Genomic DNA, 18,621 nt, shown 5'->3' with positions numbered 1-18,621 from the left:
TATCTGCATGTGCTCTGCTGGCAGTTGTGTTCAGAAACTTTGGGTCACATGCTGTCCTCCTATGAATAAGTCCATGGGAGTGTAAAACATGACCCAAACTCTGATTTAGCACCCACAGAGTTAAAGGGATATTTTAACCTTTGGGGAAGGACTTGGGTCAGGGCAAGGGAAAATGGACGCCTGTAAAACCAACAGATCCATTAGAACTACTGGGAAATCTATGCAGACCCACCAGGATCTTAGCCCATCCTCAAAGTGAGCCATTCAGGGCCCGTCAGAGTTTCCTTCCCCCTAGCAGTGTATAGCAGTTAAGTTGTGCTCTCATTGATTGACTCTTGCACTCTACTCCCTTCTCAGAGAGTGCTTTCAGACAGAAGAGAATCACAGAGACAATTCCAATGTACGTTTCTGCTGGGAAATCCATGCCCTATGAAGAGCAGCATGTCATGTCCATCCCCTTTTAGACCTCAGAGATCTTGTGCAAACCAGTTCAGGAGGCAGGGGTGCATGTTTTGGAGACACAGATTACCCTGTTTTTACACAAGAGTGGCTTTTCTCCCCCATTTTACTCCTTTCCACATCCTGTAACAGCAAGAAACACATGGCTTTTTATTTTCAAATATATTACATTTTATTACTACTCATGAGTGCTTATGTTTTTTAATGTTGGGGCTAAGCAAAATGGTTAGTTTCTTACATACTGTAATATGAAAGATAGAGGAACAACATTGTGTGTGTCACAGATTAAAACCATGTAACATTTATCTCTAAATTTAATCCCATTCATTGCTATTTGGATCCAAATTCTCAAGCAAATGTCCCAAATCTGCATGATACACCTGTCCTATCTCTGTTAGCCTTTGCATTGGGATAGCTGAATTAATTGAAAAATAAGTAAAATCACCTCCCTATTGGCTACACATCTACAGAGACTTGAGAATGCTAGTAATTACCTCTACAGTGTGGAATAAGTTAAACTTGAAAAGTGTGCTCTAGATATTTTGCAGATGGAAAAATAGATATACATTTTTGTGAATGCAGTGTCGAAATCTCCCACACTCTATTTTTAAGCTATTCCATCACAAAGACAGAACACACGTGTTAGCACATTTTTGAAGGAAAACAGGATTCTGGCAGAATACTAGTTTAATGCAGAGGCTACTCTAAGGCCTGGTCTACACTTACCTCAGAGATTCAGCGGCAGTCGACAGGAGGTACGCAAAGAACTTACGTAATCCTGTCGACTTCTGTGCTTCTCTTCTGTGCGCCGTCTTCACTGCACTGCGCTCGACCCAGTGCTACATCACTTGAGGAGGTGGTTTTAGTACGTTGACTTCTGGATTGACTGAGTGGGTCTTCACTGACCGCTCAGTCGATCCAGATAAGTCGATCTGTTTGCTGCCGTCGGTGTAGACATAGCCTCAGTTATAATAATAACATAATTAGTAAAACACCCATTCTTTCATTTTTTGGATCTTTAATATGAAGATCTCAAAACAGAATCTGACCCAATAGAATAGCATTTAGCTTGATTCAAATGGTAGCATACAAACAACATTTATTTCTTTTACTACTCTGCTCTCCCAAACACATACATGCATTCATTCTTTTGTGAAAGAATGCTTTTTGTGGAGATCCATCCTAAGTGCAAATCTACTCTTTTTGTTTGTGAACAGGAAAATGCTGTCTGATGTAAGGCCATAAAACACATTACATTCTTCCAAATGATTAAGATTTGCACTATGATTCTCAGTGATGAATTTGGTTCTTGAAATGGACTTATTAAAAGCTCAGTTTTGTTTCATTTAAACCTGTACATGTATAAAATGATGGAGCAAATGGAAATTTACATGAGCCCTTGTTCTCTAGCCCTTTCATAACAGAAGTCTTTCACTTTTGTATACTGAGCCAAAGAGTGTAGGTTTTCAAACTTTTTCATAGTGTGGACCACATTTTAGAGAAATTGTTACATGGAGGATATCCACATACATTTGCAATTGCAGATCACCTCCTCTCTCCTTCACCATCCTGTAACAACCCAGTGGCAACTACAATAATTGTTTACATAGGGAAGTAATATTAAGAAAATAATTAGCTATGTTAGCTGTCTTTAAGTGGGATAGGATCTTGTCCTTATTGAAGAAAGTTAATCACAGGTTTACTTTTGCTCTTCATTTCATTTCCTCCTCCCATCTGCTCTGTTTCTTTCTGCTGGAAAAAGGGAGGAGAGACACCATGACCAGAAGTGCTTTGCAGAGCACCAGTGGTCCAGTGACTACAGTTCGGGGGACCTCTGTTTTATCGGCTTAATCTGTGATCCCTTTCCTGTGTGTCTGAGCTCAGCCTTAAACATCAAAAGTGCAAGACAGGAAAGCTGTGGAGAAACTCCCTGTGAAAATACATTTTCTTTGCTAACAGAAGCAATTTCACAGTGTCCAGAAAGCCAACAGCACAACTAGAGAGTTCAGATATTTTTCAGACAGCAATCAGTCAAGTCCTGCCTGGATCACGTTTTGCATCAGCTGATCCCTTTACTTTGTCTGTTTTCAGGGGTTCACAGTTTGTTAGGGAGATAGATTGAAATCCTTTGGCCAAGTTAGAGCGACTTCAGCTTCAGTGCATTTGAAGTGCCAGACAACAGGAGCAAAGAAGGCAGCTGCTTCTCGCTTACTCGGTCCCGCAGACCTACCCGGATTGACCAGAGTACATCCTTTGGGGAATATTCTTGCCGGATCATCCATGGTGGATGTGAAGGGGAGATCTGCTTGCGGAACCAGGAGAGAAAACGCCCTTAAAAAAATGCCCCGATAGGGTTTTTGTTCAGCCAAGTTAAATTGCATCTCTTTTGCGTAATAAAGGCTACTTTGTTGTCTTGCTGCGCCTTAAAGGCGCCTTGAATTGAAACAATCAAGAGTGTCTCAAGGGGGGGAAACAATCAAGAGTGTCTCAAGGAGAGGAGACAGGCTGGGGAGGGAATGGGGGTATCAGGTGGATCCTGGGAAAACTCCTCTCCTACATGCTTTTGATCTGTCCCTGCCCCAGCTGAAAACATCCTCCTCCCCTTGGCGCGGAGTAAGTGATTAGCTGGAGCCGTCTCCAGAATTGAAGCTTCTTTCTCCTTGTGAGTGTGTGTGGGGGGGAGAGGTTTTACAGCGTTGCTACAACTAAAAAGCGGCCCCTTCGCGCAGCCGTGGCGTCCCTGGGTACACGTCAGTTTGTTTAACAATCGCGGGGTATAAATGCTCAGGCGATCGAGGCGGCTGCAGGAGGGAGCAGCGCCGAGCCCAGGCCAGAGGCGGTGGCACTGGCCGCCACGGGGATCGCCTCGCTGACCTCTCCCCGTTTAGTGCCCCGGGGCTGCTGATGTCGAATACCAGGGGGAGGATTATCTATGCTGTTAGTCCCGTAGGAAAAGAAACCACCCTCCCCCGGACCGAGCCACCCCACCTTGCCTCTCCATCGCTGTGCGAGCTGAAAGGGAGCCATGGCCGACGGCTTGCGGAGATTAATCAACAGCGAAAGCTGCCGGATTTTGCAGGAGAAGCTGGAGCACTGGCATAAAGATTACCACGTGAGTGCGTGTGATTTACCAAACCTCTCCTTCCTTTTGTTCTCGGCCGCCGGGCTTTAAAGCGATTTGAGCCCCCGGGTTTGTCTTGTGGGAGGCCAAAGGGGCAGCTGAAGCCCCAGGGCATTTGCTGTGTTCCAATAAAGGTGTTTTGCCACGAAAAAAGAAAACCTTCCACCCACCCCAGCTTGACACAGTGGGGGTGAGACCGTGCTGCTGGTCTCCACGTTTGTAGCTTCAAAGAGGTTTTGTAGCGTGAGCCAATTCAGGAATTAACGTTTATACCTTATCACATAAAGGGGAGAGAATACACACTAGAATTGTGGCTGGTTCCGAGTGTGAATTTAGGCTATTGGAGGAAGGCTATGGTGAGGGACTAATCTGTGTTAAACGGCTCCAGTTAGTGCTGGATACCTCGAGTGATTTCCCGGGAAGGCGGTAACCAAGGACGCTGGTTTCCAGACACTGTTGTGGTTGCTATAGTTACTGACACCCATTGACACTGTAAATGCAACATATCAAGCCAGAAACAACTTGCAGCAGCTGATTTCCCCCTCCTCTCCTCCTGTTACTCTGATTCAGACATCTGATCAGATGAAAGTAAATATCAGTTGCCAAAATACAAGTTCACACTTCTTTTCAGACTCACCAGGGCCATTTACACTCTTTCCCAGTGACTAATACTACATCAAAAGTATATTTCCCCACAAAGAATAACAGTGGCTTCCATTTGATTTTATAACTCCTTATATATGTAAATACTTTTCAAAACACTGTTAGATTTCCAAGCACAATCGCTGCACTGTAAGTTGTTGAGTATAATAAACATCAAGGAACATAAGAAGACCTTTAAATATCAAGAAAAGTTAGACAAGAACTGCTTTATTGATTGTAACAAGACTGCACCAAGATAATATAGCTTGTTCTGCTAAGGTTCTCAAAGGCCTCTGGCGAGAATCTCATCTCCTGTTGCTGTTGTGGAAATGGAATATGATTTTTTTGACTTTAACATTTCTGGATATTTTTAACTGTACCTGATTACAGTGCCACACATTTGAGGTATATCAGTTTGAGAACTAAGAATTCCTATTTTAAAAAAAATCAGAGCCATTAATAATGGTTAGAAATTCAAAACTAGAACAAATTACTTATTTTATGAAAGCAAATTCAGTTTACAGCTATTTCATGTATGATGCAACAAAAACAGTTTTACAAAAATGTTTAACTGAAAAGATACTGCAATTATAATGTATTACCAAAATGAAGTTATTCCTTGCAGATAATATAGCTATTGAACATGGTATTGAATGTTCTTTGTAGCTGTTCTGTTAGATGTTACTTGTGGTACTATGACAAGTTTTGGGTGTTGGTGTGGAGGAAGAAGAATACAGAACTGTTATTACGCCATAGTTTTTGAAAGCTGATTCTGTAAAATAAATAGAGTTGATTGAAGTAGCACAATTGTTTCATGTTTAGCAGAGGATTTGACTTGGTCTCTAGTCACTTAAGGTGTCTGCAATTTCTTTTTATCAAATAGTCACAATTAACCTAAAATATGGTAAACATCAGCAGAAGTTTTTGTCCTAAATGTGCTGCAACATCTGAACTTGCAACATTAGAAGATACTCTAAATGTAAAGGTATATATTGGTTACCCAAACTAAGAAGAATATGCGTGGTTCTTGGCAGAGTAAGTCTGGTGTGACATAATGGATTTGCACGATTGCTTGCCTAACTGGTCTGGAGCTTAAATCTCAAACCATTGACTGGCTGTCTGACTAGTAGATTGGGCAATTAAAGCTGTGATCTAAATGACAGAAACCTTAGCACATGGTAACTGCCATTTATAGCACTTTGGTGATAAAAACACATTTTCAAAGGAAATAGTCAAATATAGGGTGAAATACGCTCTCCTCTCAGATAGTGTTCTATATTCTAATCTCTGGTCTGTTCATCTGAAAACTATTTGTAATTTGTTTGGCGAGACAATATTTATACATACCATAATTTAGGGCTTACATACCTAAGTGATCCATAGGAGCTTAAAACAAATAACTTTGCATGGTGTTGTACATACATTAAAAAGGCAAATTTAAACAAACATAGAACATGAAAGTAAGACAAAGAAAGTGGACAGAGAAAATAGGGATGAGAGTTAAAACAAATAAAAATAATATGAATTAATCAGACTTCTGTAAGGTCTGATATTTTAAAATATAGACTGAAAACTTGTGAGTGATCTGCTCCTTCCTTCTTGTTTTCAGTGAGAAAGCAAGGTCAAAGAGATTAGAGCATGGGTTTTGAGGATAGATTCGAAGGAAGAGAGTGAGAATACTTGGTGCACAGGAAGAAGGATGTCATTCCTGGTGCTGGAAATTTGTTTATTATGGCTGAGGCCAGACAGTGGTGCTTGATACACAACACAAAAATGAAGACAGTCCCTGCCCCAAGAGTGTGTAAATCTAAGCCCTGGTCTACACTTATCGTGAAATTCGGTGGCAGTCGATGAGAGATATGCAAGCTACGTAGAGCAGCTTCTGTATCTCCCGTTGACTTGCTAAATTCTAAATAGCGCAGCATCCCCACTGTGCTGCGCCGACAGGAAATGCCTTCACATCAATGCAGCATTACTCTTTTTCCAGGCATTGATTTATTCGTTCGAATTCCGGATTGATTGAGCAGGTCTCCACTTCTGCTCAGTTGATCCCGAAGAACTGATCTGACGGCGCCGAATTTGCCGCCATCTGTGAAGACATACCCTTAGACAGATGCAGAGAAATCACATTGGTTTGGGAAACCCAGGAATTTCCCTCCCCCCCATTTAATTAATAATTTGCTTTTTGTTGGCCTCAAAGGAAGTGAGTTTTCAGGAGTTTGGGGAAATTACTACAGGGTAGTAGATGATGGGTGAATCGTGATTGGGAGGGCATTCAGTGCATTGAGGGCTGTGTGAAAAAAGGTGTGGCAGGAGATAAATGAGGCATCGAGGCTGGCATGGTTGGCAGAAAAGAGAGGATGAGTGGGTATGTTGTAAGAGACAAGGTCTGAGATGTACATTGCAATAGATTTGAAGGGAAGAATGAAAAATTCAAACTTAAGGTGATGGACAAGTCGAGGACACTGAGGAAGAGCAAGGCTGGTGAGAGAATAAAAATCAAAGAAGGGGAGGATTTTGGTAAGGGACAATACCATCTACATAGAAGAAGGGAGGTGAATGGAGTTTAACAGAGTTCAGTCTGAAGAAGGCAATGAAGTTGGAAGGCAGGGAGGGAGGGCTAGAAGTAGGAGAAATATGAGAATAGGATGCCAGTGCAATAGAACGTCTCTAAATGGAAGGCCAAACAAGCTTTCTGGACCTTTTTTGAGTGGGATGTGTTAGAGAAAGAAAGACTACCATGAGAGAGTGCAGCTGTGGAGGGAGTTTTAGAAGGTGAGAGACAGGTTTCAGTAAAAACAGGGAGTTCTTTAGAATTGGAGCAAGAGAAAGATGGAGAAGGGCAATGTGAGAGAGGACACAGAGGAGATAATGGGAGAAGGAAGAGAGAAAGGACAGGCAGAGAAGAGTGGGGTGCGAAGGGGAGATGAGATTTAGGTAAAAGGCAGAGCTATGCAAAGCCTTAAAAGTGAGGACAAGGTGTTTGAACTTTCCCTAAAGATGATATCATGGCAGGATTTTTACTTCTGGGCCTTAGTTTTTCGACATAGGACTGGCAGAGCTCCCCAGAAATTTAAGGTTTTTTAACCTTTGAGGGGAGTGATAGTGGGGTTGATGATGAGACAGACCCTCTACTTGTGATCATGTGCCACCTGATCTGATAATAAATGCAGCTCTTTGAGCACTAGCCAGTTCCTTTTTGACCTTGCTCATTGAAGGAGCTCCCTACAGGAGATTACATCTCATTAGCCATTGCTCCAGCTCCTTTCACCATCCCTTCTCCTGACTTCCAGTCAGGTCTTGTACATTTATGCTATGTAATTTGGCCACCTCAACAAACATCTGTAGATCTTTTGTTCCCATTTTTTAGCCTGATTTTTCTCCACTTTTGACACTTGCCTCTGTGCATAGGTGAAGAGAAAGTTTTGATGCTTGCCATTCTTTGGGTTGATGTTCTCAGTGTTTCTAAACAACATGTGGGATCCTTTTTCCTTGATACCTCTTTGTGCACCAATACCTCAGGGTTCCACAGTTTTTCATTAGGGTACCTAGTTTGACAACTTTCATGGTGCTTGTTTTTTCCACTTGGTCTGGCACGTCCTTCAACACACACCAGTGTTGGCAAGTATGGCATCTAGAAAGGGAGGAAACTGGTGGTGGTTTCAAACTCTGTCAGCACAACACAACAATGTCAAAGATTGAAAATTCTGGATGCCAGACTGCCTGCACATATCACCAGTGTCCTGAGGTGGAGAGTGTCTTTAAGCCTTCCTGGAGGTGTCCAATAGAGCAGTGTTTCCCGACTGGTGTGCTGTGGCACATTGGTGTGCCGTCAGGCCACAGAATTTTTTAAAAAACTACTTGAAGAGTTATGAATATTCGTGAGCCAATTCAGGAGTTCACTTGGAGACTATATGATGGTGTCCTTCAAAATAAGTAAAGATATCAAGGTGTGCCATGGCAGAGAAAAGTTTGGGAATCACTGCAATAGAGACTCCTGTAAGTCTGGCATGAAACTGGCTAGGATGGAGTGATTCAAAGGGTAAATCCTTGAAGCTAAAGCTCAGTTTTTGTACAACTGCTCAATATACGGACAACCGTGTTTGCTCAGACCTGCTCCCCACTCCAGTAATCTCAGCTAGACATCTTCAACTCAGTCTCCTGCAGCATCATCGCCAGTGTAGCTAAGGGCACAAGTTCAGGATGTGGCGGTACTGAGTCCAGGCTAATGGGATGGGGACGGACCTCCATGCAGGAGTCCGAGACAGAAAGCACCAAGACAGCATCAGCAATTCCCTGACATGCTTTTGCCAAAGCCCCTGACTCCTGGTAGCTCTAGATCAAGGCCTCTGTATGTTTCACTCTTCCATCTCTTCTTCAAGAACGTGAATGCAGGTGGTGATTACAGGTATCAATTTATAGTTGGTGACCTGGACTGATCACTTCTGGCTTCAAAACATTCCTTGTCTTGGTTATCAGGCACAGGAAATCTCAGTGCAGTTGGAAATCTGTTTGCACCAAAATCTAACCTTGCATCCCAAGAATCAGTTCTCCTTGTGCAAGTAGCTCTGCCCTCTACACTGCCACTGCTTGGATTGGGAATTCTAGTGCCACCGGTGTCCGTGCTTCTGGAACTTTGATGATACTCCAGGCTTCTCTGTTACCTGCACAGTTCCAGCTATTGGAGCAGAGTCAAGGTGAGGATCAGGGTGATGAGAACTGGTCTTCGCACTTAGATTAGGCAGAGGACTCTTCTGATGCCAAATACATCTCCATTATGAGAATACCAAGACAATGACTCTGTGGCAGAGGATCCTGCTTTTCCTCAGTTCTTACAGAAGCTTTCCAAGACTACTGATTTTTCATTTAAAACCATGTCAGAAATATACAATGACCATGATTAGGAGGTACCTGGACAAGGAAACCACGTCCATCTAATAGGATTGCTGTGCCCTTGCACCCTGTTTTTGACAAGTTGGGGATAATGGAAGTTCCTTTACATAGCTGTTCCAATCTTGAAGAAAGTTAAGTAAACAGTACATCCTCCCAAAAGACTGCCACAGGCTATGTCTTCTCCACTCTCAAGCCTTCCCCCCTCAAGCGCTTGGTGGTGGGGGCTGGACACACTTATGGTATTTTACCCAGAATCCTCATCTGCAGTGCTGTAATTCATTTAGAGAAAAGGTGTGGCTGCAATCCTCAAAGTCATACACTACCAGGCCTTTGTGACCAAGAGTCAGGTGGAACAATAGAAGAAATTCTATCTTTGGTTGATTTTCTTCCCCAGTAGAAATTCCAGAAGCATAAGAAGCTGATCAAGAAGGCACAGATTTAACCTGGTATCAGGCATGGGCAGCTTTTGACTCTGATACAATGGTGAGAGCCGTTGCCTTCAACGGTGGGTGCCTGGAGATCCAGAGAGCTTAACTACCTGTCTTACATTCTAGACAACTTGTTTGGGAGCAGATAGGGGCCTCTATACAGAAGGCAAAGGAGACAAAGGCCACTCTGCATTATCTTGGAACTTTGTCTTGTTCCTTGGGTCCCTCTTTCAAGGGAGGGAAGAGAGAGGCTTCATTTTAAACACTGGCTTTCATGCCTATAGCTTGCTTTAAGGGAGCTCAGTCTCCACCATGCACATGGTGTTTGGCCTCAACGCTCCCAGAAATGAATGGCCCTACGTTCCCTTTCAGCAAGCACCAAAAACTGAAGGATTTGGAAGGTTAATTAAAATCAAGAACATTTCAGTGACCATAAAAATCCATTTAATAGTTTTTGGTAATTCCGCTGATTGGTGTCCAACTTTTAATTTCAGTTCACAGGCCCCTACCCCAATATCTTACTTCCATGCTAATTGCCACAGAGATGGGAAACCTGCACGACAAAACTTGTGGATATGAACATGAAGAATTTTAGGCAACATTCATATCTACAGCCATGCCACCTCAAGGTGACATCTTATCAAATCTGAAAAGATAGGTTGGATTAGTTGAGGTAATTAATTGGTTGGGAAAATTCTGCAGAAAGCCCTTGCACTGTAAGAAGTGATGATTCTCCTTCGAATGATTGATTGTGCTCACATACATTCTACTGCTGGTGTAGGTTGCAGCTTGAGTGTATTGAGCGCACACAGAGCTGCAGTGGAATGTATATATGTGCAACACATCTCAAAGAACAACACTTAATGCATAGGTGAGTAACCATTTTTTCTAGCATGTTGTAGTCATCTTTCTGAGGCAGCACTGTACCAGTACATCAGTGTGGTGTTAAGGGCACAATGCTGCTGCAGGTGTAGTTCTTTCAGATGTGAGATGTAAACTGAAATTCTGGCCGCTTGTCGTTGGTAAAGACCCTTTAGAGCTTTTCATGACAGGTATCGCATTAGCAGTAGTGTCCTGGACAAATTCCAACTCCAATAATTCCATGAGATAGCTGAAAGCTTTCTGTAAAAGTCTTTGCTGCATTTTGTCAAGGGCATAATGCTGGTTTCTTCCTGTTCTTGAATACTGTTAGCTTATAGGTGATTTTGCCTGTTTTTAAGACATATTGAAACTATGTGTAATTATTGACACTGCAACAAAGTAACCTTATAAGTGGTTTATTCTAGCTAGCCTGTAGAAAATATTTTGCATTTATATAGAACTTTTCATCTAATGATTTTGTATCACCTTTTAAACATAAATGAAGTTTCATGCCACTTCCATGAGGCAGGTAAGTGTTATTGCATCTATTTTATGAATGGGGAGAGCTGAGGCATGGAGAGGGTGAATTATTTCTGTCCCCTAGTAAGTCATTGATAGAGTTGAAAATAAGACCTTGAAGTCCTGGCTTGCAGCTCTTTGGTGTAACAATTAACGTGTTACTTCCAAGGGGAAAAAAGTATCTGAACATTCTAATGCAGTTTAGGAAGCAGTAATGAAGTGATAGACAAAGTTATAGAGCAAGTCTTACATCATGTTCATGTACATCATAAACATAATTATTTAGAAAAGTCAAAACAAAAAAACCAAACATATTTTAAATCTTCTGATTTGCAGATTAACTCATGTGATCAGAATCTGAACCAATGCTGTGAAATCATAGAAATGAACTCCTTGATTCAGGGACAACTCTTCACAATCCTTAATCAAACAGCTCGAGAAGGTGAGAATTTTCCATGTCTTTCTGGTTTGTATGTATCACCTCCATTTGCTTTTTAAGCTCAGGCTAAGAATTGATCTCTGCATTTTCTCACATGTTCCTGGCTTGTGTGTTTCTTAGGTGGGCATTATGCAGGTGTAGAGACAATAAAATCCCGTCTTCTGCCATGGCTAGGGACTTGTTTTTCCAGTACTGCTTCAGGAAAGCCCTTTGAAACCAGTCTTTCTCTCATTCAGGTATGCTGAAGGTTTATTTAAAGATGATAAAAGAATATAAATCAAAGACTTCCTGCAATTAAAAATCAATGTTTTTGTACTAACAGCTTTCTCACCATTTGCCTTCTGAACTATTTCCATGGTTGTTAATGGTGACAGTTATGTCATATTTTTAAAAATACTTTAAAAGGGGAAGGAAAGAAGTAATTGAAGTTAATTTGACTAAATTGATTTAGCAGGGATTAAGGTCTTTTGTCTTGTCCAAGAAACTAGATTCTTATATAAATTTTTATATCAAGATAAAGAAATATGCTAATTATAAGTTTGCGGTGACATCACCATAAGACTTTATGCCATATCTGTATTGGAAGCAACTTAGCGTTTTGTGAAACTCTTCATGTGAACTCAGGGGCCCGCATAAGGTCCCATGTCCTCTAATTGTTAGTTCTCATTGTTCTGACACTTGTGCTCTAATATGTGTGTTGTCAGTCATTTTTTTATAGGAAATAAGTATAAATCGTGATACTATCATGCACCTCCCTTCCCCTGCATGATTCATAAGATTTACATAAGGTGCTGTTTACAATACTTCTGCTGGAGATGTATACTTTCTGTGACACTTTTGTATGTTTTGGAAGAAAACAGTAGTGTTAGCTAGTGGAGAGATTTGGAAAAATATATTGAAGATCATGAGGCCCAGTAGCAAATGTTTTCATCCCCTCCCTGATTTCCCAGTTTAAATCTTTTACCAAAAAAAATCGCTGTTTATAGTTTAAATAAGCTGATTTCCCCCTGAGTAGATGAAAAATGACATCCATATGGACTAGGGTTAATCTGGCTAGGGTCTATACTTGGTACCAGCTATAGAGAAACTTTTTCTTAGTTTACTTTTACAAATGACAACATTTAAAAAGGTGTAGTGAAAGAAATAATCTATGTGATAATTTATGGGGTTTCAACTGCATGTGTAAATCAAAGGAAAGCCTCCAAAACAGAACAGTGCACAATTTCTAGTTTATTTATAGTTTTATTAGGGTATGCAATATGTTATTAAAAGCAGAGTTGCTTGTGCGAAGGTGTATCCTTTTCTGTTATACTAGTTGCTTAATAAGCTCTCCTGATTTTTCCCCATTATTTTGCATATCCAGTAATGTATAAAAAGTGAATTAATGCAGGTTTAGAAAGCATTGTTGGCATATTTAGTTCTAAGTTTACTAGAAAAAAAAATGATGGACAAAATGTTGTGTGAGTGTTTGGGTGCATATCCATATGTATATCTATCTAATATCTATCTATCTTACAATGAAATAGTAAAGAAGATGGAAAAGCATAACAATATGTAACTTTTTCCCCAGTGTAGTTTAATCTCTCTCTGGTTGTTCTGTGCTTGCTCTCTCTCTCTCTCTCTCTCTCTGAACAGGTACAATGTTTTTGATCAATTTAGAATTATGCTTTACTGCCTCATTTCAGAAATGCACAGTGTATCATGAGCTGTTCTAAGGAAATGCTGTATAACTTTCAGGCATAATGTTCAAACAGTGTGGTATTTGTATTTCACTGTAGGATTCACTTGAGAAAGAAAGGCAGCTGAGGGAATTTGCCAGCACTCGGAACCACGAACTACAACAGCTGGAGAAAGATCTGAACTCAACTCGTTTACAGCTCAGCTTAGTGCAACAAGAGTAGGAGAACTAGCTGTGTATTTTTCAACAGCAACTTTTTTTTCTCCTTAAACCTCACTTCTAATAGAGATTTGCAAAATGTTTAATTTCTGCTTTGAAATAAGAATTTAAAATGTATCTAGACTCTGGATTTTCTGAATTTGAATGATATGGGACTATATATCCAAGGCATTAAAAGTCTTCTAGTAAGTAAGTTAAACTTTGGTTGGTTGGTTGGTTTGTAAAATTAAAATAATTAGAAAAAATTATATTGGCTGCCTGAAAGATAGTAGGCCTGGCAGAAAATAAGCATTTTGCCATGAAAACTTTCCATCATAATAGGGGTAGCTTATTCAATACAGATTCTGTACTGCATGTTGTTGCACAGGGGAAATTTTCGTGCCACAAATGACATATGACACATTTTGAATATATCCAAATATATGTTTTTTTGTTTGCAGTGTTGTTGTAATCATATTGGTCCCAGGATATGCAAGAGACAAGGTAAATATGGTAATATCTTTTATTGGACCTTCTTCTGTTGGTGGAAGGTACAAACTTTCGAACTGCACAGAGGTCTTCTTCTAGTCTGGGGAAAGAAATCGGAGTGCCTGAGCTAAATACAAGTTGGGACAGATAATTAAGCAGATTCACAGGATCTCTGCTATGTCCCAACTTTTAAACAGTCTCTTGGAGGAGTCATGTTAGTGTGGCAGACCCGCAGGGAGCCCTACACTTTAGCTTCAGGGTAGGCCACCCAGCCTCACCACCTTCTAAAATCTAGACTGAACTTCTAGGCTCCAACATTCCTGCTTCATACCATAAGCTCTGCCTAGTGAGTCCAATTTAGATAGATTCCTGGTAGAGACCTGTACACTCTTCAGGGACTAATGCACCTCAGCAATATTTGCAGTGATAACCAAGCAGTGTTTTCATAACAGAGTAGGATTTATTATACAGCATTGGAAGTCCTTAGGTTAGCATAGTGAAATCAAGGTTCAAGCATAGTCCATTCTGGTCAAGCCAGAGCAAAGCTGTAGTGGATTCCATCTTAAGACTGTCTCTGTCTCTCCCTCTCTCTCTCTGACTCCTTAAGAGTGCTATCTGTCCCAACTTACATTCAGCTCAGACATTTTTGATTTCTTTCCCCAGACCTGAAGAGGAACTTGGTGCAGTTGGAAAGCTTCTACCTTCCACCACTATAACAGGGTTCAAAAAAGAACCGGATAAGTTCGTGGAGGATAGGTCCATCAATGGCAATTAGCCAAGATGGTTAGGGATACAACTCCATGCTCTGAGCGTCCCTAGCCTCTGTTTGCCAGAAGCTTGGAGTGAATGACGGGGGATGGATCATTCGATGATTGCCTGTTCTATTCATTCTTTCTGAAGCATCTGGAATTGGCCACTGTCACAAGACAGGGTACTGGGCTAGACGGACCATTGGTCTGAACCAGTATGGCTGTTCTTATGTTCTAACAGAAGTTGGTCCAATAAAAGATATTACTTACCTAACTTGTCTCTCTCATATCCAAAATATGACATTTCATAGAATAGGTGTGGTTGAAAAGAATGCCCAATATTCTTATCCTGGCTAACTATTTACAGTTATGCTTCTCAATAGCTAGGAATACTAAAGGTAGGTCTACACAGCAATTGGAGGTCTGACTGCAGTATGTGTAGATATACCAGAGCTTATTTTGATCTAGCTAGCTTGATTAACAATAGCAGTGAAGTACAGGCTGTACAAACCTGTCTGGGACGCTGGCTATGTACTAGATTGAGCAGCTAGCTTATGCTGCTGCTCATGGTGCCACAGCTTCTCTGTTGCCATTATTACAGGTATCCAGATCAAAGCTAGCTCAGGTAGGTCTATACGTGTTGTCATCTCACCTCTGACGCAGTGTAGTCGTACCCAAAGAAAGGGAGAAAAACCCTTTTGTCATCTGTATCCACCCAAGAGATTTCTGCCTTCCTTAAGTGGAGAATGAAGCAGCTCCTATGCATCCAGTGAGCTATATCATGCAAGTACTTTCTGGGGTAGATGCTGAGGTAGTGGGTTCTACAGGGCAAGAGATATCTAGTTACAGAGCATCAGCACACTAATACTCTAGTGTTAGAAATTATGACTGCGATCTTGCTCCCACTGAAGTCCATTCCAAAACTCCCATTGGTTTCAGAGCAGGATCTGGCCCTGCTCCCAAGAGACCTCCTGTATATATCAAACAACATATGCATAGCAGAATAGGTGCTTAAGGGACACCACATTTTAGTTCCCTTAGTAATGACATATAACCATCTGTTCCCGCCAGTTGTCTCCGGCCTTTTATATGTGAGTGGGGGACAGTCACAGCAGTAACTTCTTTGACACTGAAGCATCGATTTATATTCATAAATAACTCAGTTATGGATAATTAAATTAAGCTAATAAATAAAGGTAGTAAATGAAGATTAACATCTTAATGTTAGCTAAAACTAAGTTATTATATTTGCTAAATATAGTAACGTATTATTAAAAATAAAACAGCAATGAATTGTGTCCTGTAACGTTTTCATTGTTGTCATAGGCCAGTGGTTCCCAAACTCTACCACGTTGCGTACCACCACCATAAAACGCTACTACTCATAGTACCACCACTAAGAAGAAGCAACTGGCTGAGAATCACTAAGCTGTCTGCCCGTCCAGTTGCCAAGGTAGCTTAAGCGGAGCGTTGGCAGCAGCTTAGCCTAAAGTTCGTCGAGCAGCTTAGTGATTCTTGGCCGGTCACTTCTCAAACTTCCGGCTTCTGGTCACGTGGTCGGAAGCCGGAAGTTCAGGAAGTGACTGGCTGAGGAACTAAGCTGCCTGATCTTCAGTTGCCAAGGTAGCGTAAGCAGAGCATTGGCAGCAGAGCTAAGCTGCTAAGTAGAGCTAAGCTGCTGCCAGCGCTCTGCTTAAGCTACCTTGGCAACTGGAGGACTCGCGCAGCTTAGACGCGTACCATTGGGAGGTGGCCTGTGTACCACTGGTGGTACGTGTACCACAGTTTGGGAACCCCTGTCATAGGCAACTAATACTTTAAAAATGGCTGCTAGGAGGGAATACATTTTTGCACGTTTATGTTTTAACCACTTAAAAGTAATTTCACCAGAAGCTGCACCCAAATAGCAATTTTCAAGAAGAAAACCCTCAATATTTGAAAGCAGCTAGGACTTGATTCGGAAGGAGGGTTGTTGGTTATACTAAACCCCAACTTCTCACCACTGCTGGTGGAGAGAAAAGGAGGAGGGACTTTATTTTGTCAGCTTTATAAAAAGTCTGAAGTTAGTACATCATCAGAAATGTAACTATTCCCTAGTGTGTAAGGCCAGTCTTCTGGCCTACATACCCTACACCCTTCTGCTGCCATAGCTATGTCGGTCTGGAGTATGAAGAGGTGTAAACCTTGGCCCACACAGTTGTTTAGAAGATGTCCCTGTAGATACAGCTATATTTGCAAAGCTGTTTAACAGATATAGCTGTGTACGCACTAGGAGCACTTGACCAGTACAGTATACTGGTATTCCTACTGGCATATTGGTAAAATGCTCCTAATGTAGATGTGGCCTAAGTTACACATTGGTAAATTGGTGTAAGTGCAATAGGCTTAAGATATGCAAACAGAGCAGTTACCAGTTAAGCTTTAGACACCTGCATTTTGAACACTCAGTTTACATTTTAGCAGGGTTCTTCCTTAGATCATCATGGTAAACCACAAAATTTAAGGTTGGCTGGTTGGTGATGTCATTACACACACATAGCCTCAGGGGTTTAAAGTCTTATTCATAGTTTGCTTTCGTGTTGTTTTATACATTTCGGGGACACCACAAGGAAACCACATTTTAATAAACAAAGATGTTGTTTATTGAAAATATATGCAAAGTGTTTCTTTGCTCTAGAGCTGATGATTATGTATTTGTAATGGTTCTTTGTGTTAAAGTAAAATAACATATTTTTTTGGATTTTGCGTAAAACTTAGTTTGCTTTCAAGACAGAAATGCATAGTTTATTGTGTAGGGGCCTGTGAAGTCAGCAACAATTCAGCTAATTACCTGAGAGATTATTTATGAAGGTGTCCATTACCCCTGCACTTGCATGTAGAGCTCCCATGGAAAAGTTTGATTTGGAACAAGAAGTCGGATATGAGAAATGTTCCATGGAAGAGACATTTACCCAAAAAAACATGTTTGGGAGAACGGAGAGGGAATTTTTTGGAAATTTCTGGTCGGGGCTCCCTATTAGCTCAGCAGATGGGTTGCTAAGGCACTGTGTGCCTGAAAGCCCAGGGGACCCTAGCTCAGCATGCTGTCAAGGAGCCTGGGAGATTAGCAAGCTGGCAGGAAACAAGTCAGGTTTCCATCAAAATCAACCCTTTCCTGCAGAATGTTTCCATGTTGACAAATTGGGATTTTCTGATGGAAAAATGTTCTGTTGGGACATAACTGACAAGCTCTATTTGCATATCTTTCATTAATTGAAACAAATACAACACTTACAAAATAGGTCTTTCCAAATAACTCTGTAAAAACTTCCTTGCTGTGCTCTGATGTGATCCCATTGTCAGTTAGAGGCTTGGCGACTGTGATTTTATCAGGTAAGTCTTCCATTCATGCCTGGAGTGTGCCAGATTCTCATGGATCACTAGATGGAGCAAAGTCCAAAGGTATATACTCTCTATTGGGAGTGCCCTGCTGCCAGTCCTAGAAAGGTATAGCACAGGAGCCAATAACATGAGCATCTCAGCAGATCATAATCACTATGACAGGACAGAGGAAGAAATATAGTTTCTCAAATAACTAGCTACGACTGAAGAGCTGGCAACTAACATTTTGAACTGCACACAATAGCCTCTGTGAAGCATGGAGCACTGGTATTATCAGATCAAAATGACTTACCCTACTCAAGAAGCAAATCACAGCACACTGCACTTGCAGACCACATGAAGAAAAGTAAAACATTTTGTATATGTTTTGTTCTTTTTTCATAACTGCAGAAATGCCCTTGAAAGTGACATGCTCAGCTATTCAAATTGCTGATCACATTTCATGATCATTGGAGCAAAGTAAAATAGTATGTGAAAGACAAAACCGTATTCTCCTCAGTCACAACTTTGCGGGTTTGCCTTCTAAGCAACACCAAGAGAGTACTGAATGTTTAGAAGTTTTCTAAACATCATAGGCTGCATCATCCCCAGATATAGGAAAACCCCAAGAATTTGAACCTTCAGAGTTCGCCTCATTGAGTTCCTTCTTCATAATCCCTTCAGTATATGACAGATGTTTTATAGGTCTGCCAAGAGCAAGTGGCAGGAGGAGATGAAACTGTATAGATTTTCTAAGAATTATGTGGTTGTCAGTCCCCTTTCAC

At 41.1% G+C, this 18,621-nt stretch overlaps 1 protein-coding gene across 3 annotated transcripts in view; it reads left to right on the top strand.

Moving 5' to 3' along the window:
* The first annotated feature begins 3,271 nt into the window (after window positions 1–3,271).
* The window catches only part of SPATA18 (spermatogenesis associated 18), a 40,885-nt gene continuing 25,535 nt past the window's right edge, over window positions 3,272–18,621 (top strand). For all 3 annotated transcript variants that reach the window (XM_067531127.1, XM_067531126.1, XM_067531125.1), the window contains exons 1-4: window positions 3,272–3,571; window positions 11,260–11,365; window positions 11,483–11,598; window positions 13,141–13,259. In XM_067531127.1, the coding sequence (XP_067387228.1) occupies window positions 3,485–3,571; window positions 11,260–11,365; window positions 11,483–11,598; window positions 13,141–13,259 (428 nt within the window). In that variant the 5' untranslated portion in view covers window positions 3,272–3,484. The remainder of the gene's footprint in view (window positions 3,572–11,259; window positions 11,366–11,482; window positions 11,599–13,140; window positions 13,260–18,621) is intronic.

The sequence above is a fragment of the Emydura macquarii genome, unplaced genomic scaffold, assembly GCF_026122565.2.
Source record: "Emydura macquarii macquarii isolate MOO-44397 ecotype Brisbane River unplaced genomic scaffold, CSIRO-AGI_Emac_v2 contig_3128, whole genome shotgun sequence".
NCBI classification, from domain to species: domain Eukaryota; kingdom Metazoa; phylum Chordata; order Testudines; family Chelidae; genus Emydura; species Emydura macquarii.
This window is presented reverse-complemented; position numbering and strand designations above follow the sequence as displayed.